Source organism: Purpureocillium lilacinum (genome assembly GCF_023168085.1).
Source record: "Purpureocillium lilacinum CBS 284.36 DNA, scaffold_2, whole genome shotgun sequence".
Lineage (NCBI taxonomy): Eukaryota > Fungi > Ascomycota > Sordariomycetes > Hypocreales > Ophiocordycipitaceae > Purpureocillium > Purpureocillium lilacinum.
The window spans coordinates 2,827,098-2,851,729 of record NW_027072112.1 but is presented as its reverse complement, the minus strand read 5'-3'; the positions used below and the strand labels follow the sequence as shown (position 1 = coordinate 2,851,729).

Here is a 24,632-nt window from a genome sequence, read left to right as displayed (position 1 = left end):
GGGAAGGAGAAGCTCCACAGCCAGCCTTGCCATCTTCAAGAAGCCCACTGCGGCCGCCCCTGCGGGAAGAAGCTCAAGTGCGGGTACGTTGCAACCAGGCGAATCTTTTTTGGCTATGTTACTAACAGGCGGTTCCAGATTACATACTTGCCGCAAGCTTTGCCATCGTGCAGGAGAATGCGAAGATGCTAGCTTGACTGGGACTCATTGCGAGCAGGTCTGTGGCAAGACCAAGCTATTTTGTGAACACACCTGCCAAAATACTTGCCATGGACAAACCCGTGAGTAACAACACCCGGCTATTTGAAATCCAGCTACTAACTGTTTATTAGCCTGCAATGAGACCGCGGCCTGCAGTGCGAAAGCGGTAGTTAGCTGCCCTTGTGGTGGGCGGCAGCAGGAAGTCAAATGTCTTGCCAGCAGCTCGAACCCAACTCCCACAAGGCCAGAAATCAAATGCGATGATGAATGCCTCCGGTTGGAGCGTAACCGACGTCTCGCAGCCGCCCTCAACATCGACCCCTCTTCTCACACCAACGACCACATACCTTATTCGGACGCTACCTTGAAGCTGTTCAAGGAAAACCTCTCCTGGGCTGAGGCGCAGGAACGCGAGTTCCGTGTCTTTTCCAAGAGCCCTGATGAGGTAAGGATGAGGTACAAGCCAATGTCGGCTACATATCGTCAGTTCCTCCATCTACTAGCCGAAGACTACGGCCTGGAGAGTCGGAGTGAGGACTTGGAGCCATATCGGTATATCGTCGTCTTCAAAGGTCCTCGTTTCGTATCTGCGCCGAGCAAGACGCTTGGACAATGCGTCAAGATTCGGGAGACACAGGCGGCGGAGGCAGCAGCAGCCGCTGCCGCTGCTCGGCCCCCGAGCCCGCCCATGCTAGCGGCGAGCGAGCCGTTCAACGGCTTCTTATTAACGTCGCCACGGTTTGGCCTCACAATTGAGGATATAAACCAGGCTTTTGCGGCCGATTTTTCTACACAGCCCTCGGTCCACTTTGCAATCAGCTTCTTGCCGACAGAGGAGATCCTCCTCCGGGCAACCTCAAATTATTCAGCGTTCTTATCTCCTGCCGGGATGGAACAGGCCCTGACGGCGTTGAAGCCCCGTCTGGCCAAGACCGTGGAGCATGTGGACCTGGCTGGCAATATCTTGCTATGCCACATTGACGCAAACGATCATATAGGACGGCGCGAAGACCTCAGCAAGAAGGACGCCCTGGGGTGGAGTGCGGTAGCAGGACGGGCCGCGTCTCGGTCAGGGACTGCCACGCCCACGGAGGAGCCACCGACTAGGGGTGGCCGTAAGCTGCTGGGGCTCAAGAAGAAGAAGGTCGACAAGGAGATGGACAAGCCGTGGGCTGCGCTTGGTGGAGATGTCGAGTGCTGAGCTGACATGGGGTATGATGGGATTGATATCTCGTGAGGAACGGGTGATTGGCAAGCGAGCGCCTCGCCGGGGAGTTGCAAACGCGAGATTCAGCATGTTTAAGGACCGCCAGATGTTATGGCGGACTGTGCATATCGTGGAGCTTTGTTATGGCATTGCATTGAATTAAAGAAATACTAGGTTCTCGACGCATAGCTCTCATATTGAGACTAATGTTGGTACTTTCTACTACAGAGATGTCCCCTGTCCGCGAGGACCTGGTTCCGCAGAACGCGTCCATCCAGGCTGGTCAGGTCTGGAATGGTGGTGTTTATTTCTCGCCTTTGTTTGCCAAAGTCCTTGCATCGCAGTACCGCGTGAGCATAGGTAGGTACCTAGGTAGTCCAAGGGTGCTAGGTAGGTAGGCATATGGACGAGTCGCCAAAGGCACTTCTCATCTACCGCTTCCCCCAAACCACCACCCCGCTACCCGGGACTGCAGCCGCTTCGAGAACCCGTTCCCTCGTCAGTATGGGCGTCTCTACCGGCTCAACGTGGTGCAGCAGCCCACACCCCGGAGCGAAAAGGACGTCGCCGTCGTACTGCCCCCAACGTCCGGGGGGCCACACAAACCCCGCTATCCGGGCGAGGGCGGCGGTTTGACATCACCGCCCACCAGTCCATCACGCGACCCCACCCTCCATGAGCTCCGGCGCCGTCACATGGACCATCTCGAGAGTTGCTCCCCGCTTGCGATGTCGCCCTTTGTGCAAGGTTGCGAAGCATTTGTCTCACTTTGAACTGGTGGGCTGCCCGTGGGGGCCGCGCTCTGCCCGAGCATCGCTTCGCATCTGTCAGACTTTGTGGCTTCGTCTGTGGCCTCGCAGACCAACGAGCTCGCTCGTACGTATCAATATATATCGTCATTACGGAGTGGGTATCTATCAATCATGAGGGCAGAACATCATGCTTCCGCTTGCTGCAGCTGAACGCCGGACCATCGTCTCGCCTGACGATGGTTCCTGTCTAATCTATAGCCGCACCTTCTCGGCGTCCGATCCGCTGGTAACTTCGGCAACAAACTGGGCCATCGCTTCAAAGTAACCTTCTTCCAGCACGCTTGAGTTGTGGTCGCCGCCAGGCAGGGGTCTCCAGGTCTTGCTTGGCGCTTTACAGAGCTCGTAAAGTTGGCGCATGTGACTCGGTCTAGTTCATCGTCGTCAGCGAACCGTCCAAACTTTGACGCGTTGGGCACAGAAAGGCATCAGATCGGGATCTTCGTCAGACTTGAGAGATGGTGTTCAAATCAGAACCGTAAAGGCTCATATTTTGTGGGTGTGGTATTGTTCATCACGAGATCCAAAAGCAAGAGCAGGGGGCAGGGGGGCACACATACGGGACGATCTCATCCTGCAACCCGCTGAGGAATAGTACCGGCACGCTCTTGATGCTCGGCAGTATCGACTCGCTGGGCCAGACCTGGTGGCACAACAGGGTGAGGTACTTGGCAGGCGGGATGACGGACGGGATGAGCTTGCGCATGGACAGGAAGGTGTTCTCGAGTATCAGCCCAGCAATGTCGCCAGCGTCCTGGTTCTTGGCCACAAGCTTGATGCTGACAGCACCACCAAGGCTCTGGCCGTAGATGACAAGCTTGTGGTCGCGGGTCTCTGCGCGCTGTCGCAAATAATTCAGGCCGGTTTGTGCATCGATAGTAAGGCCGGCTTCGTCGGGTTCCCCCGTAGAAGTGCCGTACCCTCGATATTCGAGCATGAACACGTTGCAACCAATGAAGTTGATGATCATGCGGGCGATGGGAAGTCTGTGCCCGATGTTCCCGGCGTTGCCATGGAACATGAGCACAGTAATGTTTGAGTTTTTGTTGCCGCGCGGGCCGCGGATGTAGAAAGCGGAAAGCTTCTCGCCATCGTCGGTGGGAATGACCAGTTCCTCAAAGTCTCGGATACCAAATTGTGACGGGCGCGGAAGTTCGGTCCGGGAGTTGGGTGGCATGTGCGAAGGGTAGATCAGGGCCCTGTTCGCAGCAACGTTAGCTCCCTGACCTCGCTGCGGGACATAGGTCACATGGGACCTGCGTCGACGAAAGGGTGGCAAGGACCACGAGATATGACGACAAAGCAAGAGAAAAGCAGGCTCGGGGCCGGGGGGAGTGGTGAGGGGTGGCGTACTTTTGTTTAAAGTAGAGCAGGGAAGTGAGGGCGGCGGCAATGCCCTGCCATGCACATGGTCAGCCTCCATTCGATGGAACATTGATGGCGCGGTGTGGCGTGGAGAGGAAACTCACCGTCGACGCCAGCGCTGGGAGACGCATATAGGAGGCAGCGGAGCTCAAGACGGAGGCGGTCTGCTCCAAGTAGCCGGCGAGGGTAGACGATGGAGGAGCGTTGGAGTTGGACATGGCTAGAACGACTGGACCCTCGGTCGGCCAGGGACCGTTTGCTCCTTTTGGTCTCTGTCTTGCACGGCACAATAGTACCAGCACGCAGGGAAGACCTATCCGTGCGGCTCGAAGGGCCCGCTCGAACGCCCTGCTGTCCTTTCGTCAGGCCACCAGGGGCCGCGGGGTGGAACAGGACCAGCGCAGCGCAGTGCAGTGCAGCACAGCAGAGCGCAAGCAGGAGCGCTCGCCGAAGTGGCGAGGCGGCGGCTGCACCCAAGGTCAGACAAACGCTGCGCGGTTGACGGGTCGTTGACCGATGCGGAACGCCGGAGGAGAAGCCGGGGCGGATCGCTGGCACGAGGATCCCGGTCGTTGTCCCGTGGCCGTTTGTTGGCTTGCCGCGCTGGTTACGTGGCTGGTGCCGAACAAGACGCGCGCGCGAGATGGCGAAGCAGTCACCGGTGGCCCATGGCTGGCGATGCTGGAGCGTAGCGAGGTCCCGTAGCGTAGGAGAGGAGCCGTGCGATCTGGATGGTCAGGGCACAGGTGGTAAAACGAAGGGAGCGCAATGCGCGTGCCAGGCAGCACGTCGAGGCACAACAAGGGGGTAGGTTGTTTGGCCGCGGAGAAGGCGGTCGGACGACAGCTTGGACAGCACAAGCACAAGCAGCGCTGGCTTTTTCGGGTGGTGGAGCCGAGCCACCTGGGTGGGAATCCTAGGGCAAGCTCGGCCCACGGCCCTCCTGCCACCAGTCAGCGTCTCCGCAAGCCCCCGCTATCACTGTGATGAGATGGAACGGGGTGAATCAAACGCTCCGAGGCCTCTTGTGTTTCCCCGTCGCCTTCCATCCTGAGATGGGGCTTTCAAGCTTCTGGCGAAGCTGCAGCATCTCATCTGGAACCGGGCACCGAAAAGGTACGATGGTACCACACACCTCAACCCAAAGGCACGCAATGCCATTGTATGTCAAAGTTCACCGTCCTAAGTAGCAGCACCACCGCTGCGCCCGAACAGGGGTATCAAGCACATCCCAGCCTCGCGGCAGCCGAGGCATGACAGACTGCGATATGTGCGGCCGGAACAAGAGGCTCGACAGGCAGGGCAGGCATCATGGTTAGCCATGCAAGCGACGATGTGACTTCGACGTATCTATCCTCCCCACAACATTAGCGCCTGATGAGCCCAAAGCGTGCAATACCCGTAGATGTCTGCCTGACAGACTGAGAGTCAGGTCTTGAATCAAGCAAGAATCTTTCTTTTGCACCAGATAGCCTCTCATTCGTTCCTTGTCGTGGCAGTGCCTCCGCGGCATCTACAAATATGAGGAGTGCGGCTTCATTTATTTCCACCCGGACGCTGAACCGAGATAGACTCTCTTCAATGGCACACAATCGTACCATGCCGTGAGCATGGCACTTCTCTTATCACAGTGAAATCGTGCATTCAAAGCCCGCTCGGCATGCTTTCAGGGAACCTCGGCCTGCCACACTTTGGCGTCCTAGCACGATGGGCAACTTGCGCAAAAGCAACCACCAAGGGTGGTCTCGCCTAACCAACCGGCCTCACACAGCAGAGCTGCCCCTGTGGCGTATCGACGAGCGCAGGTACGTACGCGTGTCAGCACTGGCCCCATGGGCATTGCGACCTCACGGTCGAGATGTGCTTGGGCCTCGGGAGCATGACTAAATGTATAGTACATTACTTCAGTCCTCTTGCCTGGCGAGAGTGACGGGCCAAGCCTCGCCCGGTGCGCGGGTCGGACCTTGGAGACACCATACGTGGCTCGGCCCCAGATTTTGGGCAGGAGGATCCTTGAACCGCTAAACGGTCCGCTGCCCGTGTACCAGCTGCATGGTCATGGTACCTGGATCATTGCACACGAGTCACGATTCAAGGCTCGGACCTCAATGCTCATGCGAGACACCTCCAGACCTCAAAGGGTAGGTCGGAGGCGGGCGACGCGCACACTTGGCGATGCGGCCTGAGACCATACCTCGCCTACCCGCTCATGCCGCTGTGCAAAGTGCAAGCCTAGGCCTGGGAGCAACTGTACCATTCCTCGTGGGCAGCGGGCAATATTTGTCTCCCGCGGGATGTGTCGCAAACAAGCCGTCGTGCCCATGGGACGTCGCTGAAACATGGCTTCTCCCGCAACCCATGCTCTTGGGGGAGAGATGAGGGGCTGTCGAGGCTCCCAGGTCTCTGTCTGCAAAGTACCTACACGGGCTCTGGGATGGAATATCCGCGCAAGTCCTTGACAGAGACAAAACGGACAAGATGCGAACACGGGCCTAATGTCTCATTCTAGTCCAGCCAAAGCCTCGTACACGGAACTTTGTATTGCTCTGTTGAGAGTTTCCATAGCGAAAGGGTAAGCATCCCGTCCCAAGATCGTCGCAACACACCCTCATCACAGCTCGTGGAGGGTGGGCGCTACGGCGTCAGGCGTTTCGTTTGGCTGCCACAAGCTTTCCTCCCGCGTTGGCCCTTCCGGTTGAAAGGTGAACCAAAAAAGGGGACGTGACAGATCGTCAGGTGGTTGCGGCCTGGAGATTGGAGACACGAGCGAGCCCTCATGCAAGTGCGTAAACGCGCGTCACCATCGCAGCAGGCATTGGGCTGCCCCTGCAGCAGTTGGCAGGGCGAGGAAATGCGTGGGCATTTGCCGCCCTAGGAGACTGCGGATGGCGCGAGTGCATATGGACTACGTATGGTATTCCGATCGTGACGGCAACGTTTAGAACTGTTGGCCTCATCAATGTCAAATGTATTCATTGGGCGGCGGAAGCATGGCTGGACGACGGACCGAGTGTGTCATGTCCTCTTGCATCCCAGCCCACCAGCCCGGGCCCGATGGCGGACGCCCGCAGCCACCGCAGAGCTCGCGACACGGCCGTAACGCTCCTCGCCGTACGTGATTCGCAGCCACAACGGACTGTGGTCGGCGCGATGCCCGATAAATCGCCTGCCTTGTGCTAATGTGGCGTGTCAGAGAGCTTCGCCTGGCCCATGGGCGGACGCCGAGACGGTGCCCAGAAAAAGCAAGCATGCAGGCCTAATTTTACCATCACCAGGTAATCCTGGCATCCGAAGCGTCAGCTCGGCGCAGCATTCGCGTCGCTGGAAGGCGACAGGCGCACACACACAAGCTCGCACATGCGCGCCGCAGAGGGAGCACACCACCCTTCCCTTCGGACGTCCTGGGTTCGCCGGGCGCCAAAGAGCATCGGCGGCACTTGGTGGCCGGCCTCACATGATCAGGTACGGTCACAAGCCAATCATGGCGCCTCGCTGGGCACCGCAGGTTTGAGGATCCCGTCTCTCGCGTTTTGCGTGGTTGCCAGGGCGCGTCCGTCTGGCGTAAAGCAGCTCCGGGGGGCTGCGGCAGGCGGAGGGGCCGAGGGATGGACGGAGGGGGGGGCGTGGCCGCAGACACCGGTACGCAGAGCTACCTGAGGTGCGGCGGTCCTGTATCAACGTCCGGCGCGCGCCAACCGGTGGCATCAACACTGTTCGGGGGCGCGGGCGCGGCGCGTGGGTGCGGCGCGCCCATGGGCAGCCGAGGGAAAGGCGTTGGGTACCACCTCATGGGAGTGGGCGAGGCAGGGCAGGGCATTTGGCTGGCGCTGATGTTTGTGAGGCTGTGGTGCTGCGCTGGCGGCGAGTCCAATGGAGATTGGATTGGATGCGCGACTGCCCAAGCACATCCAGTCATTTGTTGGAGTCTGGAAGCCGTTTCTGACAGGCTCCGCATTCATAAAAGAACTGTATCAGTCTCCTGTTTGGACTGTTTCCAGCATTGGGTGGAGGGCTTGGCTGTGGAGATACACCAGTGATTAATGGTGTTCACTGTGCAAATAGTAGACCATGCCCTTTGTTCCCCTTCAATGGTCGCCCCAGCGCCGAGAATAACATCTAGGAACCGGCGCCCACCCCCCACTTTTCCATCTCCCCCAGCGCTGGCTAGCCTTTGCAGGTTTTCTTTCTTCTCGACATCCACAGACAGCGTCGCACAGAAAAACATCCATATCACACGGCAACACGGTATCGCGCTCGTTGCGCTGTCAACAACACGACCACCTAAAAGGACTCGCGGCCGCCGCTCCGTCGTCGGACCCTGCTCAACACTCGTCGCATCTTGGACCGGCGAGCACCATTTGCTGTCGCCGTTGGACCTCCCGTCGGCCCCGCGCTGCCTCGTTGCCTCGACTCGCCGCTGGCGTGTGGGAGTTTTTTTTCCTCCTGCAGAGGGACTGGACCCCCCCATTCCTTGACTCTTTGCGCCCGCCCCCCCATTCCACCCGGACGTCCTGAACGAGGGGCTCATCCTTACGCCGCGCCTGAGACGCATTCCTCCAAAACGGAACCCCTTACTGCTCGGCCCCCATAACCTCGATTCCTCCCCTTGTCTGGCCCCCTGGCTCGGCCACTTCAGGAAGCTCGACCTCCATCTGGAACTCTGCTGCAACGCCGTTGCTCTACTATTCCCCGGACGGACGCATCGCCAAACGCAGTTGACGGCCGCCCCCATCCAAGTCGCAACGGTCCCCATCGTCGCCGCTTTTGCGCGCTTCGTCGCCGTCCATTCAGCCGCTGCCTCTGCTGTGCTGCTCTCCTGCTGCTGCTACTGCTGCCGCCGCTGCTGCAAATAAGCCCCAGAAGACTCACAGACCTCTCCGTCAAATACCGCGGCCACTCAGCACCCGAGTTCTGCCCAACTCGACACCCAATCACCAAGGCCACGCCACGGGTGCCACCGTCAAGATGGTCTCCTTTTCCTGTGAGGTAATGTCGCTCCCTTTCCCTCCCAAAGCCCACCCAAGTATCCCCGGGTCACCCTGCCCCCCATTCCTCCATGCCTTGGCCCTGCTTCATTCCCTACACCCCTTCACTCCCGGCCATAAGGTACCCAGGTATCCCACCCACACCAGCAACACCACCCACCACTACCTTTGACATCACTCCCGGCGCTCTCGCCGCCCCTCTCGAACAGCCAAATACCCTGTTGATAGACTGCCCTTTTCTTGTCCGCTGATCCCATGGCCCACTCGCCCTGTCTCTCATCATCCTGCCTGCCCCCCTTGTATGAAGACCTGCTGCTTCGACTACCTCAAATACCAAGCACACTCCACCCCGCCGCCCATTGGACGTCTACTCTCTTCTGCTGCAGCATATCGTTCATCGTCAGTCTCCTAACGCGACAACACAGGCGTGCGGCGACGTCTTGACCAAGAAGAAGCTTGACCCTCACCGAAGCCGCTGCCACGGGGCCTCGTTTACCTGCATCGATTGCATGGTTCACTTTCAAGGCGTCCAATATCGCTCTCACACTGTGAGTATCATCGTCGTCGGCCCTGACTCGAGCCCTCTTTCGCTTACAAGAAGCCAGTCGTGCATAACCGAAGACCAAAAGTACCAGGGCGCCTTGTATAAAGAGAAGAACAAGAAGCAGAAACACCATCACGACAAGCCAGCCGAGCAGAAGCAAATCGAACGGCCCAAGAACATGGCTCAGCAGCCATATGTCGAAGATGTCGGGGAAGATCGGGAGTACGAGCCGTGGAACGACTCCGCGGGACACACAGAAGACGAGCGATCTCCCGCTGAGCCGCCGCCAGAGGCTCCCACCCCTCCCGCCGCGGCAACCGAAGAACACGTCAACGTCTTCGACTTTTTGGTCGCGACCGGCCAGACGCCAAATGCCTCCAACATGAACCTTCCGAGGGACCAGATGGGTCCTGACGTTGGCGACAGCACCTCGCTTGTGCGATACGAGTACAACGCGGAGGAATATCTCGACCCTACCTCGTTGATGGACGCCGACAACGAACCCCTTGTTCAATACGGCACCGGGCCGGTCCCCTCAGGTGCATTCGTCACCCCTGCTTCCAAGAGTGAGCGACGAAAGACCAAGGACAGCGAGGTCAAGAAGGACAAGAAGCGCAAGCGGCTGCACGTCGAAGTCCCCGGCGACCAGGTCATGACCGACGCCCCTCCCGTCCTGCACTCCGGCTTGACAGGCGGCCTCAAGACGCTCATGCGTCCGACGCTGCCCCCCTCTCCCGACTACTCTGGCGGAGACGTCGCCGACAATTCGCCGGCAAGCCCACTCAAGAAGACGAAGCATTCCAAGCACGCCAAGAGCACCCACGTCGGCAACAGTCTCTTCGATATGATTACCGGCGGCTCCAAGTCCAAGAGCCACAAGAAGAAGTCGACCTCGAAGAAGAAGTCTCATGGTCACAAGGAGCGCAAGGAACCCAAGCTCATTGAGTTTCGACCGCAGTCCAAGGACGGCAAGTCCGACAACCCAGACGGCCAAATGGTTGTATTCAAGCCGCGCGCCGATGCCTTCCTCAGCTTCGTCAACAAAGGCCCAGAGAGCGAGCGCGGCTGCAGCGTCAACAAGGCGCTCAAGCGCTATCACCGCGAGCGCCAGGCATCGGGCACAGGCGCCGGCAAAAGCAAGGAAGAGAAGGAGCTCTGGAAGGACTTGCGACTTCGACGGAACGAGCGAGGCGAAATTGTGCTGTTTTCGATCTCGGAATAGGAGCCGATGCCATCAGGCACAAACGAAAAACATGGGTAATTCAAACGGTCTTTGCTACGACCACCAACAATTCATCGGGGCCATCGGAACGTCAGGGATATTACAGGAGTTTTACGGTGTTTCGGGCAAATCTACGGTCTGTGCAAGGCATCTCGCTATCTGCTTCGACAATGTCTTTACTTTCTTCTTTGCCGACGGTGGGCTGGAATAGACGGGTCTTGTGGAGCTTCCTCGTTGTATAACTACATGGCAGAAGCTCTGAGCTGGACTCACGGCACGGAGGGGTGAGGACGATGTACGATGTTGGGGCGTGAGGAAGCCCTACGTGGCTGCTGACTCTGCATGCAGTGGGCGAGGCGACCACGCGCGAGGCTCGTGGATTTATGATTGGAGAGGCATAGCAGAGCGAGCGAGCAAGGCGGTAATGATTGGGAGGGGCAATGATACCACGGATAGGCATAGCATCTGCATCGAATGAAAATTTTTTAGTCGTCGCCGTCCATTGGGCCACGTTCTCGAGACCTGAAGCCAAGAGTTTGCCTTGCCTGTTGCCTCGAGACAATGACAATTCTATTGTGACATTTACGTCACTGCGTTGGTTACACCACGTGGACAGCCGCCCGCAGGGCTTCCTGATATCATACATGACGCACTCATTACATGACGCGCAGCGGGAGGATGTGCTGCACCATGGCTTCTCGGCGACACAGCGGGCACTCGGGCTTCTCCCTGACCCAGTCGCCAATACACTCCCAGCAGAAAACGTGGCCACACTGCGTGGCGGAGGGGTCCTTGAGCTCCTCGAGGCAGAGGGTGCACTTGCGCTGCTGCGAGCCCTTGATGTACCCCATGACCTTGTCGCCGTCGGCCAGGTTGTATCTTGGGGCGGTGGCCACCGGGGTGTGCGTCGTAGCGGCGAGGTCGACCCTGCTCGCCTGGGGGCCCCGGCTGCCGAGCTCGGTCAGGAGCAGGTCGCTGTTGGCCGAGTAGGAGTTTGTGTGGTCGAGGGAGACGTCGACAGTGCCGGACTGGAAAGCTGCGCGCTCGCGCGCGGGGACACTGGCGGAGGAGAGAGTAGAGCGGACGTGGAGGTACGTCTGCACGGCGAGCTGAACGATGAGCAGGACGCCGAGAACCTCGTAGCCGGCGCGATCGGGGGTGTCGGGGACTGTGCGAGTAAAGACATAGCGGAGGGAGAGAAGGCGCTTGGTGAGCTCATAGTAGGTGCCGTTGAAGTAGAAGAGGGCGAGAGTGACGGCCTGGACGGGTGCGGCCGACGTGATGCTCGACAGGTGGCGCGCAATGTACTCCCACACACGTGCCTCCTTGCTGTCCTCCTTGCCCTTGCGCTGGAGCGAGCCCAGTCGCCGCTCGATGAGTTTCCGTAGCCGCGTGCGCAGGCCCGGCAGCGCGCGGCTGACAAGGTAGGGCAGGACAATCGTGCCTGCTATGTACGCAGCGCGGGTGCGCAGGGCCGGGAGTCGGCCCGTCGGCGACTCCACCTGCACCAAGTCGCAGTATTCCTCGCCCAGAGTGCGGTTGCCGGGGAGGGTGGTGAGGGCGAAGTAGAGGATGGCGGCGAGGGAGCGCAGCTCCGGGGCGAGGGCGTGGGCGGACCGCGCACCGAGCAGGCGGCGGTGGAGGTCGGTGAGGGTATTGGCGAGGTGGCCCGTGAAGTACGCGTCCTTTTGATGGGCGCGGACAATGTCGGGCGCTGAGGCGAAGGGATACGGCGACGCGGTTGAGGATGGTCGCGGCTGTGATTGTGAGGACGAGGACGCCATTGTGTAGGTGTGTATGTGTCTGGGGCCGAGCCGCGGAGCCCGGGGGGCAAGGGCGCGAGGAGAATGCGCGCAGTCGCGCCGGATGGATCGCGAGAAGGCCTGCAGATGGGTGGACTGTTGTGCGTCGGGTTCGGCGAGCAGTCAGAGCGGCCGTTGTATTCGTGCGGTGCGGTGCGATGTGTCGAGGTGGTGGTTGATGATGAGGAAGTGAGGTTCGGCTGCGACGGGGCCGGAGGCCGGAGAGGAGCTGGACCTCGGGACGAAAGCTGGGGTCGGAGGGGCCCATGTGGCTGCCCGCTGGCCGGCAACGGCAACGCCCAGCGCTAGCGCTAGGAGCCGACAGGCGCATGGAATACTCGGCAGCGCAGTGATCTCTGCTGGCCGTGAACTTCCATGGCGAAGAGCATTTTGCGCCTGGCTGGATTTCGTACTTTATTTTGAGTTGAAAAGGTCGCTGAGACTACGAATACCGTTAGCAAGTCTGCAGGGATATTGTAATTGCAAGCACTGGGTTCTGGTGACGTACCAGTCAGTACTGCGTGCGTGCGCCTGCATCGCGAGTCGCCGACTTGTCGCAGGCCTCAAGCATGCATCTCTTACACGCTGAGTATCTAGAAACAAGGAGAATTCATCTCGAAACTGCGTAGGATGTTGGCCGATACGTGCACCTAGCCTTGGCGCAGAGCGCTGCGAGATTGCCGCGGGCTGTGACTCGCTGACGATGACGGGAACAGCAGCCTGATGGTGGAGCGGCTGGTGGGGTTGACGTAGCACGCGTAGGGAGCCAAGGGAGCTCTTGCCCCTGAAAAAAAGTCTGGAAACGGCACGCGGCCATGCGAAAGCAAGCTATCGACCTTCCACATTCCCGTCCTCGTATTGTCTGTCTGGCAACCTACGTGCTCCCTTTGCTTCGACCAGGCGCCGTCAACCCGCGTCGCTCCTTTCGATCCCTTTGTCTGTGATCTACTCACACGTGCCCGGCGCACTCTTTCTCGCCTTCCCTACCAATCGATGACGACTCGTCGCAGCGACAATGGACGGTGACCCTGCTGTCGAGCCGCAGCTCGACCCGTTCAGCCGGGTGTTTCCTTTGCCGTACCGCGTGGGCTTCATCGTGACGCTCGGTCAGTCTGCTGCGCCGTCCATGGTGTTCCTGGGCTAACTTCTGGTTGCTGTAGCTGTCTGGGGTTGGGGCCTCAACCTTCACGGGCTCTACCTGCACAAGATCGACGTGCCAGCGCTGATACGATATCCCGGACGCACCTCGCCGCATCATGTCCCGCACCACCACTCGACGTACCGGCTCGCCACAGTGCTGTCGGTCCTCTTCGGCGTCTCCATCCTCCTCTTCTGGCTCGTCACGTGGAGCGTGCCGGCGCGCGTTGTCGCCTACGACTGGATACCGATGACATACCTTGTCGCCGTCGTGGCCATCTTCGTCGTGCCCCTCAGGCACCTTCCAAGCGGCGGGCGACACCGATTCCTCGCGACTCTACGCCGGGTGAGCATTGGCGGCATAGCTGAAGCGCAAGACGGCAAGTTTGGGGACATCTTGCTTGCCGACGTGTTGACATCGTACGCCAAGGTGTGCGGCGACTTATTTGTCACCGTATGCATGTTTTTCAGTAGCGGAGGGTCGTCTACGGAACGACCTGATCGCAATTGTGGAGGCACTGTGATCGTGCCGCTCCTCATGGCGGTGCCAAGCGCGATTCGGTTCCGGCAATGCATGATCGAATACTTGCGCGTGCGACGCGCGCCATACAAGGAATCCGTTGGCTGGGGAGGGCAACACTTGGCCAATGCACTCAAATACTCTACGGCGTTCCCGGTCCTCATCACGAGCTCGTTGCAACGGAACGCACAGGGCGACGCTGCCAAGGCCGCCTACAACAGGGCGTGGCTGGTCGCGGTCCTGGCCAACTCCCTCTACTCCTTCTACTGGGACGTTGCAAAGGATTGGGACCTGACCCTCTTTTCCACGCGGCGAGCGCGCACCTCGCCGCATCACCCGTGGGGTCTGCGCGACAGGCTCGTCTTCCTATCCGCGACCATCTACTACGTGGTAATCGGCATGGACTTGATGCTGCGGTGCAGCTGGTCGATGAAGCTGAGCCCGCACCTCGACCGGTTCAGCGACTTTGAAAGCGGCATCTTCCTTATAGAGTTTCTCGAGGTGTTTCGGCGCTGGATCTGGATATTTTTCCGCGTGGAAACGGAATGGCTCCGGAACTCGTCGACGGGCCTCGGGGTCGACGACATCCTCTTGGGCAATTTTCAGGGAAAGGACGACGACGACGATTAGACCGGCGACCCGCGAACAAGACCGACCGAGGCCGAGCACGTGGCGTTTAGTGTGCGAGGGATGGGGTTGTGCTGGGTTGGTACGATTCCGCGCGCCGTCCGCCCGCGGGAGTACCCCGGAGAGTTGTCGTCATGCGTGGATTGCTGCGATCCGAATCGGTGGGAGACAAGTCAGATGGCTGACGGGAAGAGAATATTGGCCTCGCGTCAATGGTCCGTCACCCACCACCGAGAGGCCCGCGCCTGGTGGGTGGCCAAGGACTTGCTCTCCGCTTCTCATCGGCAGGCTCACCCTCTGGCCCCGGATCCGAGTCCAACAACCCAACAAACGCAGACCACGCCTGCGTGAGATGATGTGATGGCGCCCGAGATGTGCCGCCCAAATCCCGCGAGAAACACCGGTGAGCACCATGGCCAGCCCAGGTCGCCTTTCGCAGCATTTCGTCCTCGATCAGTGTCGGAAAGAAGACATGTCTTTGCCAGGCAGCAAGACAAGCGTTGGCGGCCTTAGGTCAGCCGCATGGCGAAGATGCGCCGAGCTGGCCGGCCGGCCCCCAATCCTACGTCGCCCGGTCGCGCGAGAGGAGACGGATGCGGTGGGGATGGGTTGGTGGCGCTACCGTCCACTTGCGTGCCCCAGGAATCCGTCGCACGGCGCACAGGGACATGGTGGCCGTCGATCCCCGTGGAATGCCCTACCGTGTCTCACTCCCGCCTGGTGTCGTACGGGCGGTCAGCGAGGTCTCACGTTGCAACCTGCCCAGACGGGACGTCTCCGTCAACTCGCTTTCCCGGCCTGGCCAAGGGACGACCTATGTGGAGATATAGGATTGACTGGTGTGTCGTGTCTCCAGGCCTGCAAGCAGCCGGCCGTCTAAGTCAGCAGGGACGCAAGCGACCGGCAACCCCAAAGACTCGATACCTTCTTCTCCCGTAGCATCCTGTCCCATACAGTACTTTGCTGCTCCTTCATCTCTCAGCCGCCGCGCAGCGACTCGTGATTGCTTTCGTCGTCGCCGACTACAGTTCGGAGCAGCCTTTGTCGCAAACACGCAGCCGAGAGGTGTCTTTATCCTCCCCGTCCCTCCCCCATCACGCGCCATCCATTATCAAAGTCGTCCTTGTTCTTGGCACAAAGCACTTTAAAGTGACTCGAGATCCTCTTTTAAACCTGAAACGGGTTGTTGTGCCTCCTCTACTCGTGACAATTGTTTGCGGGGCTATTGTTGGTGGTGTGGGCTGGCAGCGGGTGACCCAGTCGAGATACTGAGCGCGCTCGCGCTTTGCAATATATCCGCAGAACCACGTTGCCTTCAGTACGCACGCCGTTCACGACATCAATAGCGACATCGACAACGGCATGATGGGTCGGCCACAGCGGCCGCCTCCCGCTGCGTTCCTGGCGATCGGAAGAAGCTGCGAACCCTCGATCCCTTCACACGTCACTGAATATGCCAACAAGCCACTACCGCCACTACCACCGCCGACGTCGCACCCAAGACGAACGGGGACGTCTTCGTCAAGGATATCGCTCACTACGGCTGAGTTGCTGGAACAACTCTCGCGTCCTCCGACGAGCATCGTGGATACTGAGCCGAGTACACCACCTCCGATTCCTGCCCGGTCAGCCCTTCGACCCCGGTGCCCCAGCATCTCGACCAAGTCTATTCTCAGCCGCCGCCGGTCGTCACGAAAGATCCAGCAACTCACGGGCTACGACATCGATTTCATGGCGGAGAGTCCGGTCGCGCCTTGCTTCGCCGATTCAGACGCATCGAGCGGTAACAGTATGAGATGGGAATCGGATTACAACGTCCTGCCGCCACTCGAGGAAGACATTGGCGGGGATACCAGCAGGGGCAGCTCCTGGGAGCCGGTGTCGCCGCCGCCAGGCATCATGCCAGCACCGCTATTCATCTCGAAACCAGCCACACGCGACGGAAGCGACTCCAGCCTGGGAAAATACGGCTCTGCCACGTCGCCGTGGGACAAAGAGGAAATGACACGCCCCTGGGACCTGGGGTACGGTCAATTCAGCGACGTGATGGCAGCGGGGGAATATCACCAGTTTGCGACACAGTTGGCCACGCATCACCGGCGGCAGTACAGCGCAGACAGTTACCTCTCAGGGCCGACCCCGAAGCAAAAGAGATCATCCCTCAAAGTGAACTTTGCCGCGGGAAAGCTTGTATCTCGACGCAATACTCTGCAGGCTGGGGACCGGTCGATAGCACCTTTGGTCACGAGGCACAATTCGCACAGGACGCCGAAGATCCTGGCAGCCTCACCGGTGGACCGCGCGGGCTCGAAACAGATGCCCGTAAGCGCCTTTGACAGCGACTCAGACGACTCAGACGGGGGCATTGGACACGGCATCAAAGGGTGGCTAGGGCTAGTGACTGAAGAGCCTGTTTCCTCGGAGAGGCCGTATGCGCACGGCGTCAAGAGGCACCATGCCCTCGTGGCGGCTGGGTCACGGGCGTCAACTGGTGAGCATATGCGAGGTCTTTTGCATCACGCCAAAGATAAACTGCAGATGAGTAAGGAGGAGAGGCGACGAGAGGAACTTAAACGACACATTCGTGCGGCCGCAGCATGATTTGGGAGTTGAGAAATGGAGACGGGCAAGAGCCATGCGATCAAGGGTAATCAAGGGCGTGGCGTTTGGTACACAATCAGGCGCTGAGAGGTTTGCCTTTGGCGTTGGAGCGCGGGAGGACACGCACATGTCTGCTCGGGATGGGCGTTTGGCTTGTGCCTTGGCTTTGGCTATATGAGACCGCTGCTATACTGATGCTGGTCTTTCATGTGTTTAGACGCACTTACAAGAGAGTCGCGCAAAGGGAGACGACGAATTTAACGATGTAACCATACCGGTACATCATCTTTTGATTTCATCTGACACGTGCTTGAGTGACAGGAGAGCTGTCGTCTCTTGTCTCAACGCTGCGCGCGTACTTCGTACTTGTACGTGGGAGCATCTCGAACCGACGCCACACCAGGCGACTGGCCGGGCAGGTCCTGTGTGGGGGATCGGAGTCGGGATTGAGGAAACGCGGGGGCCCTAAACGGGCCGCGGGCCAGAGGCATTGATCACTAACACGGGCATACGTCGGGCGCTGGCGGGCAAGCGTCGCAGCGGGCTGCCTGCCGCGATAATTGTTAGCGACTGGGACAAGTGCCGCCGCCGCCATTCGTCCGAGCCTGGCGCCTCCCGCGGCTTTTGCTCTTTGCATCCTTTCTCGCAGCCTTGCAATTTGGCATCTGTTCAAGGGCTGATGCAATAAGGCTCGGAGGCAAGTAATCCCCCCACTCCGAAAGAGAAAAAAAAATGTCGACGGCACCGTCGTCCGCAATCGACGGCGGCAGCAGCGGCGGCATCAACGGGGCTGCAGATCCGGCGAGCAGCAGCGCTGCAACCACACTCGTCATCATCGACGAGGGGGAGGACGAGGAGCAGGAGCAGCAGCAGCAGCAGGAGGAGTCCGGGCGAGAGGCCGGCGTCGCGCGCCACGCGGACGTGGGCATTTCGGAGGGTGACGTCGCCGATCTCCGGGAGGCTGCGCGCCGGGCCTCGGCTGGTGCGGCGGCGTCGGCGGCTTCTGCTGGCACGGCTGTGACGCACGTCTGGGGTCCCCACGTCGAGCAGCAGCAAATCCACCAGGAGCAACCGCAGCAGCAGCAGAAGCACCACCACCACCACAGCCACCACCACCACTACGACCAGGACCAGCAGCGCGACCGGCAGCTCGTCCACGAGCTAGACCTAGACGCAGGCGCCGACGCCGACGCCGACGCACAAGCAAAAGGCGGAGAAGCGTCGCAGGAGTCGCTCTACTATGAAGCGTCCACGATGGCGTCGCTGAACCCCTTCTCCGTGGTATGTCATGTCTTCCGCTTCCCCTCCCTCCCTGTCTTGGACACCCCATGCCCCCGACACCGTCGTGATGCTCTCGCGGCGTCCCATTGCCTCGTCCCCGTCTGTCCCTGGCCGTCTCTTCGACATGCCTGTCCCCCCTTTACTTGTTTCTCCATGAAGTGTCTCGCTTCCGCTCCCTCCCGCCGTCGCTGCCCAACCCTCCCCTCTCTGAGAAACGCGCGCCCGCCCGCGCGCAGGCTGGCGCGCTGCGCCCACCGCCGCCGGCCATGTATCCCTGCGTCATGGCCCTCGCTCACGCTCTCTCCCAGGCCGCCATCAACCGCCTGCGCGCCTACAAGCCGCCCGCTTTCCCGCTGTGGGACGCCCTGCCCGCCCGCCGGCGCGCCGCCGTGCTCGTCCTGCTCTATGCGGACCGCTGGGGCGACCTTCGCGTCGTCATCACGATGCGTGCTGCCAGTCTCCGGAGCTTCTCGGGACATGCTGCGCTGCCTGGTGGCAAGGCCGACCACAAGGACGAGACGCCGTGTAAGTAATCCTGCTTCCTCGGGCCTTTGACCTTGTTCTCCGGGTTCGTTGTGGCTGACGATGCGTGCAGACCAAATCGCGAGGAGAGAGGCATATGAGGAGATTGGTCTACCCATGGACGACGCACGCATCCCTCGCCCCTTTAGAATCGAACCTCTGTGTACGCTCCCGCCCTCCCTGGCCCGCACCCACCTCGTCGTCACGCCCTGCGTCGCCTTCCTCCACGCCGACCGCACGTCGACGCCCGAGGCGCCCAGTCCACTCGTCGAGGAGTCCATGATACCCCGCCTCGATGCCCGCGAGGTCGCCGCCGTCTTCAGCGCTCCCTTCTACAACTTTCTCAAGGCCGATGACCTCCCGCCGCGAGCCGGCGCTGCCGCTCTACCGCCAGGGCAGTGGTACGAGGGCTCGTGGGTCGCATGGAAGGACATGCCATGGCGCGTGCACAACTTTTACGTGCCCGTCAACAACCAACGCGTGTCCAAGCCGAGCCGTCGCGACAGCGCACAGGGCAACTTGGCCGAGAAGCTGGGCGAGGAGCAGGAGTTTGAAGGGCGCTTCAAGGTCTGGGGCATGACGGGCCGGCTGCTTGTCGACGCCGCCCGGATAGCCTACGGGGAGGAGCCCGAGATCGAGCACAACGACACCTTTGGCGACTACGACATTATCCAGCGGGCTGAATCAGAAGGTGTCTTCAAAGAGATTATGGAACAGGACAAGGCCGCTGCCAATGACGGCAACGGTGCGGCCAAGATGTGAATGCCGTGCCACGGGCTTATGAGAAATGGCTGTACATATCACGGAGCGAGACGAGGTCCTCTTCTGACCCTTACGTGACACGGTTGGATTAGAATGCCGTCGCACGGCTTTGACACGCTGGCGCTGTATTGCATATGAATTTACGAACATGCGAACGAGTCCGCCCAACCGGGTCCTGCAGGTGACCGACAAGTGGCGGCAATCGCCGAGCGCATGCTCCTAGTGACACGCATTGTCCTTTGTCGCCGAAGTCGTCTGCCCAAACACCAGATATCCGAAGAAGGCGCCCAGCGACACGGCAATCATGACCCAGCCGTTGTACGTCATGAACACAAGCCTGGGACGAGGTCATTGAGCAAAAGGGGGTCGAGACAACACGCGGGAACGGGAGAGTGCGCGTCGGCGCGCGCGCAGAGGAAAAGACAGGCAGAAAAACTTACATGAGCATAAAGGCGTAAAAGTTCTGCAGCGCGTAGAGGACGGCCTTGACGATGTGGCCCCGGCGGGCCGTCTCGTCCTGGAGTTGCCCTGGGCGCAGGAAGGGAGTCGTCTCAGTAACAGCAACGAGGTTGGAAGGTGGGTCATCGGCACGACGACGGGTATAATTATCATCATCGTCGTCTTTTTGCGTCGGCGGCGAAGAAAAGAAAAGCACGGGCCTCAGCATTGGCCGCAAATCCCATGGGGAGGCGGGGAAGATGGGCACAATAGGAGGAGGAGGAGGAGGAGGAGGAGGAGGAGGAGGAGGAGGGAGGGTTTCGTTAAGAAACGGGGAAGGAGGAGGAGGAGGAGGAAAGGGGATGGGGGAGAAGCTCACTGGGCATGGCGGAGATGCGCTTGGCGAGGCTCGCCTCGTAGGCGCGGGAGAGGGAGCGCAGGGCCTCGTAGCCCATGGCGAGGAGGACGACGGCGAGGAGGGAGACGATGAGGGAGGCGGTGGAGCGGATGTGCCACTGGCGGAAGACGATGCAGAGGTTGGTCGTGTCCCAGGTGAAGAGCATCTGCGCGTTGGATACCAAGCTCCGTTAGCTACGTTGTGGCCGTTCTGGTCGATGGGGAAAGCTGGCCTGCCACGTACGCTCATGCTGCACATGTCGTCCATGCCGCCGTGGCCGCCGCCGCCGTGGTCCATCCCGGCGTGGTTCATGTGCGAGTGGTCCATGTGCGCGTGGTCCATGGCGAAATCAATGGATGCTGGCGGCGCGGCGTCGCGTCAGACGCCCTCGTTGACGTGGACGGGGTTGGTGTCGTCGAGTTCGAGGGCCTAGGTTACAGCTGCCGGGAGGATGGGGGGGGGGGGGGGGGGGGGGGGGGCGCCTTCGGTCGGGGTGTCTCGCGGCGGGAGCGGTTCGCAGAGCGACAAATGGATTATTGGGAGAGCTCGGCGGGGGTCGTGGGCGAGAGGCAGTTCTAGATTGAGGCGAGAAGAGGTGAGGTGAGGTGAGGTGAGGTGAGGTGAGGTGCAGGTTATATGCCTGGGGTCCAGGGCAGGGCAGGGCAGGGCAGGGCAGGGCAGGGCAGGGCGGGTGACGCAGGGAGCTTTGTCTGCCGTTTGAGCACGTTTCCAGTGTTGGACGGGATGCCGCCGGATGGCGCCATGAGGCGCGCCTGGCACTGCACCTAACCTCCAGCTGGAGCCTAGGTGCCCAGGTGGGCTGGGCCCCGGGGGGTAGCTGGCGGGGGGCACGCGCTGTCAGCGGACCGCCAGGGGAGCTGGAGGGGCTCACCCAGGCACCTCATTCCTCCAACGGTTCCCGTCCCGCCTCCTAGCGCCGCAAAAATGCCGCCAAAAGACCTGGGCCCTGGGCTGGGGACTTGATGGGGCCCTGGTCTATGATGCCGTTGGGGGATCACGGCAGATGCAGGGACCTCGGGCACCCTGACGCTGCAGGTCTGCCTGTACTTCGTAATCCCAAGTTAATTCTTATGCACGCGTCTGCCGGGAAGCAATTGAGCACGTTTTGCGCCTATCAGCGAGGACGCGGCTCCCCCATGCGCCGTCCGATGAGTTGAGCCTGTCTGGGCTTGCTGGGCCCTGTGTTGCCGTTACACACCCAAACAGGCCTTGATCATGACGACCGAGCCGCCATCTCATACATGCGTCGGAGGGTCTTCGCACCACCGCCTGAGTGAGTAACTGTATCTCTCAATTCTCAAAGCTAAGCTCAGCAACCAAAGAACTGTCCAAAACTGGCCACCAACGATGGACGGCCCCCCCCAAATCCGCGGAGTAATACAACGTGCCTACCACGCATTTCTACAACCTGCAGCCGCCGCGACTGCCGTTCCGACCGGAATCGACTGATCCGACGTGCGCGCCCTTTCGTCACTGATTTGATCATCTTATCTCCGAGAATCGCGGCACCGTCGGGTCACTCGCGCGCCTCTTGCAACCTTCATCGACGCAACGACGCTTACAAACGGGCCTGGTTTTGCACGAACAGCATTTTTTTTTTGTGACTGTCGTCGGGCGCGCAACCCAGCCTCTCACGTCACTTGACTTCAACATACAACTACATACAGCTCATCACAGCTTCAGCGCTCATTTGTGTCCCCCCGCGCGCGAGCATCAAGAGCAAGGGCAAGGCTAGAATTGGACCTCGGTCATCTGAGCCCCTCGGGCGTGAGCCGCCAACATGCTTGGACCGCCGCTCAACGTGCCAAAGTGGTGAGTCGACGAAGCCTCTCACACGGGATGCCAGACAAGCATCCGACAGTGCACTCACTCAGTCGCTCACTTATCCAAGGCTCGAGGAGAATGGTCACCTGCTCAAGCCGCCCATCAACAACTACTGCGTCTACAATGAAGACGTCACCGTCATGGTCCGTCTGCTCCCGCCCCCCCCCCTCCCCTCCCCTCGCCGAAGCCGTACTCAACAACCCCCTCGCCGTTATAGATCGTCGGCGGCCCCAACGCGCGCACCGACTACCACATCAACCAGACGCCCGAGTGGTTCTACCAGTACCGCGGCGCCATGGTCCTCAAGGTCGTCGACGAGGGCTCCTTCCGCGACATCGTCATCCCCGAGGGCGCCATGTTCCTGCTGCCCGCCAACACGCCGCACAACCCCGTGCGCTTCGCCGACACGGTCGGCATCGTGCTCGAGCAGCGCCGCCCCGTCGACTCGGTCGACAGGATGCGCTGGTACTGCGCCGCGTGTCCCGCTGCGGATGCCGTCGTCGTCCACGAGGCGGCTTTCCACTGCACCGATCTCGGGACCCAGATCAAGCAGGCTGTCGAGGACTTTCGCGCCGACGACGCCAAGCGTGCGTGTGGTCGCTGCGGCACCCTCGCCGACTGGGCGCCGAAGCCGGGGTCTATTCCGGACCCGAACCTCCAGCCGGAGGCGTACGGGCTGGGGCGTTGAAGCTGGGCAGTGAGGTGAGGTGGCACTGGGCGAACGGGGCGTTGCGGTTGACAAATAGCGGTTGAATGTGAGGGCGATGATCCGGCTTGGCCGGGAGGAGAGCAGTTGTGCGTGCATGTACTCTATTGACGTCTCCATCTCCATATTTATTTATATTTACAAATATACCGTCTCTCTCTCTCTCTCTCGCACGCGTCCGTCCATCCTGCCTCACGTCTCGGCAAACACGTACGAAGACGGCGACTCCTCGACCCTCACCTCGAGCTTCCCCTCCTCGAGCTCGCGCCCGCCCACGCGCACGCCCGCGCGCATCACGTCGCCGGGCGCCACGGGCCCGACGCCCGCGGGCGTGCCCGTCAGCACAATGTCGCCCGGGTGCAGCGTCATGACCTTGGAGATGTCGCTCAGCACGCGCGGGATGCGGTAGATCATGAGCCCCGTGGACCCGCGCTGCCGCTCCGCGCCGTTGACCTCGAGGAAGAGCTCCACGTCGTGGGGGTCCGCGATGGCCGCCTTGGGGATCGCGCCGCTCAGCGGCAGGAACGTGTCGAAGCCCTTGGCGATGTCCCAGGGGAGGCCCTTGCGCTTGGCCTCGTTTTGCGCGTTGCGCGCCGTCATGTCGATGGCCACGGCGTATTCTGCCCCCGGGTCAGTCCCGTCCGTGGTCAGCAATCGTACTTGCACAAAGCTTTCACGCAAGGCCGCTCGCCGCTGAGGCGAGGGCAGGGCGAGTGTCCGGGATGCCGAGATGGTCGATCGACCGGGGTCACGTACCCTTGATGGCGTCGAGCGCGCCCTGCGTGTCGTCGGCGCGCAGGTCCCTCACCATCTTGCCCATGACGAGCGCCAGCTCGACCTCGTAGTGCATGTCCACGCCCTTGGGCCGCAGGCACGGCCCCTCGCCGGCGAGCAGGATCGACGACGTGGGCTTGAGGAAGAAGAAGGGCTGCTTGGGCTTCATGTTCTTGAGCTCCGCGATGTGGTCCCTGCGTGCGCCATGTCAGCGTTCCATGTCCTCGTGGCTTGGGATGGCGCGGGCGGGCGCTGTGTCTCAGTGACATGAATGGATCGAAACTCACGCGTAGTTGCGCCCGATGCAGACGACCTTGCCGGCCTGCTTGAACGGCGACCCCTGCGCGGCCATGGTGGCCATTGTCCGCCTGAGCGCAAACATCGTGCCGGAATTTGCTGCGAATTCGTGCCTGACGGTTGCGATTGAGACGGTGCTGTAGAGCTGTCGTTCCGATGAGAGGGAGTATACAGTGGTATTTAGGTTCGTAATGCGGCGCGTCTCAGTCGTCGGCGGCCGACCGTCGGAGGGGGAGTTGCTAGCGTTGCCGTCGGAGCTTCGGATGCCACCTCGGGGCCTGGCGCCGAGGCCGCAAACCTACGCCGAGCCCATCACTAACAGCGCGGTAACGTCCTCCGCTGGGCTCCTAGCGCTGTTGGCTCCCGACATCATGGATGGCGGCAGTCTTCAACTTTTCGCCCGTGTTCTTTATCGAACTGCGCGCTGAAATGCCCTCTTTGATCCAACATCTTCTGTCAGACATTATTGTCGCAATGTGCCAGGCTCAACGAGAGCCTCTGTCTATATTGAAATCGGGCTTGCCTGCTCGACCAACTCCTCAATCTACACCACCCTGGACCAAATCGCCTCTCCGAGTGCTTAGGCCAAC

General features: G+C 60.5%; 10 protein-coding genes across 10 annotated transcripts; 6 read left to right on the top strand and 4 right to left on the bottom strand.

The window, feature by feature from the left end:
• Nucleotides 1-269: 269 nt before the first annotated feature.
• PLICBS_002641 (FKBP12-associated protein) lies at nt 270-1,402 on the top strand (the record flags this gene model as incomplete). The annotated part of the gene is made up of 3 exons (XM_065600058.1): nt 270-281; nt 344-356; nt 504-1,402. 3 exons carry the CDS (start codon nt 270-272, stop codon nt 1,400-1,402), a joined length of 924 nt encoding a protein of 307 aa, XP_065456130.1.
• A 1,010-nt stretch (nt 1,403-2,412) lies between these two features.
• On the bottom strand, nt 2,413-3,800 carry PLICBS_002640 (uncharacterized protein; the record flags this gene model as incomplete). The annotated part of the gene is made up of 4 exons (XM_018322336.1): nt 2,413-2,587; nt 2,778-3,416; nt 3,571-3,614; nt 3,687-3,800. The coding sequence occupies 4 exons, from the start codon at nt 3,798-3,800 to the stop codon at nt 2,413-2,415; spliced, it is 972 nt and encodes a 323-aa protein (XP_018179816.1).
• A 4,747-nt stretch (nt 3,801-8,547) lies between these two features.
• On the top strand, nt 8,548-10,333 carry PLICBS_002639 (uncharacterized protein; the record flags this gene model as incomplete). Its single annotated transcript, XM_065600057.1, has 2 exons — nt 8,548-8,568; nt 8,993-10,333. 2 exons carry the CDS (start codon nt 8,548-8,550, stop codon nt 10,331-10,333), a joined length of 1,362 nt encoding a protein of 453 aa, XP_065456129.1.
• Nucleotides 10,334-10,989: 656 nt separating this feature from the next.
• On the bottom strand, nt 10,990-12,117 carry PLICBS_002638 (peroxisome biogenesis factor 10; the record flags this gene model as incomplete). Its single annotated transcript, XM_018322333.2, has 1 exon — nt 10,990-12,117. The coding sequence occupies one exon, from the start codon at nt 12,115-12,117 to the stop codon at nt 10,990-10,992; it is 1,128 nt and encodes a 375-aa protein (XP_018179813.2).
• A 1,033-nt stretch (nt 12,118-13,150) lies between these two features.
• On the top strand, nt 13,151-14,422 carry PLICBS_002637 (protein-ER retention protein; the record flags this gene model as incomplete). Its single annotated transcript, XM_018322332.2, has 2 exons — nt 13,151-13,241; nt 13,296-14,422. 2 exons carry the CDS (start codon nt 13,151-13,153, stop codon nt 14,420-14,422), a joined length of 1,218 nt encoding a protein of 405 aa, XP_018179812.2.
• A 1,362-nt stretch (nt 14,423-15,784) lies between these two features.
• Nucleotides 15,785-17,020, top strand: PLICBS_002636 (uncharacterized protein; the record flags this gene model as incomplete). The annotated part of the gene is made up of 1 exon (XM_018322331.1): nt 15,785-17,020. The coding sequence occupies one exon, from the start codon at nt 15,785-15,787 to the stop codon at nt 17,018-17,020; it is 1,236 nt and encodes a 411-aa protein (XP_018179811.1).
• A 732-nt stretch (nt 17,021-17,752) lies between these two features.
• On the top strand, nt 17,753-19,585 carry PLICBS_002635 (uncharacterized protein; the record flags this gene model as incomplete). Its single annotated transcript, XM_018322330.1, has 3 exons — nt 17,753-18,301; nt 18,610-18,826; nt 18,897-19,585. 3 exons carry the CDS (start codon nt 17,753-17,755, stop codon nt 19,583-19,585), a joined length of 1,455 nt encoding a protein of 484 aa, XP_018179810.1.
• A 219-nt stretch (nt 19,586-19,804) lies between these two features.
• Nucleotides 19,805-20,762, bottom strand: PLICBS_002634 (uncharacterized protein; the record flags this gene model as incomplete). The annotated part of the gene is made up of 4 exons (XM_018322329.1): nt 19,805-19,922; nt 20,026-20,113; nt 20,403-20,586; nt 20,664-20,762. 4 exons carry the CDS (start codon nt 20,760-20,762, stop codon nt 19,805-19,807), a joined length of 489 nt encoding a protein of 162 aa, XP_018179809.1.
• A 1,459-nt stretch (nt 20,763-22,221) lies between these two features.
• Nucleotides 22,222-22,953, top strand: PLICBS_002633 (3-hydroxyanthranilic acid dioxygenase; the record flags this gene model as incomplete). The annotated part of the gene is made up of 3 exons (XM_018322328.1): nt 22,222-22,253; nt 22,333-22,408; nt 22,483-22,953. 3 exons carry the CDS (start codon nt 22,222-22,224, stop codon nt 22,951-22,953), a joined length of 579 nt encoding a protein of 192 aa, XP_018179808.1.
• Nucleotides 22,954-23,163: 210 nt separating this feature from the next.
• On the bottom strand, nt 23,164-24,097 carry PLICBS_002632 (uncharacterized protein; the record flags this gene model as incomplete). Its single annotated transcript, XM_018322327.1, has 3 exons — nt 23,164-23,591; nt 23,728-23,939; nt 24,033-24,097. The coding sequence occupies 3 exons, from the start codon at nt 24,095-24,097 to the stop codon at nt 23,164-23,166; spliced, it is 705 nt and encodes a 234-aa protein (XP_018179807.1).
• Between the last annotated feature and the right edge of the window lie 535 nt (nt 24,098-24,632).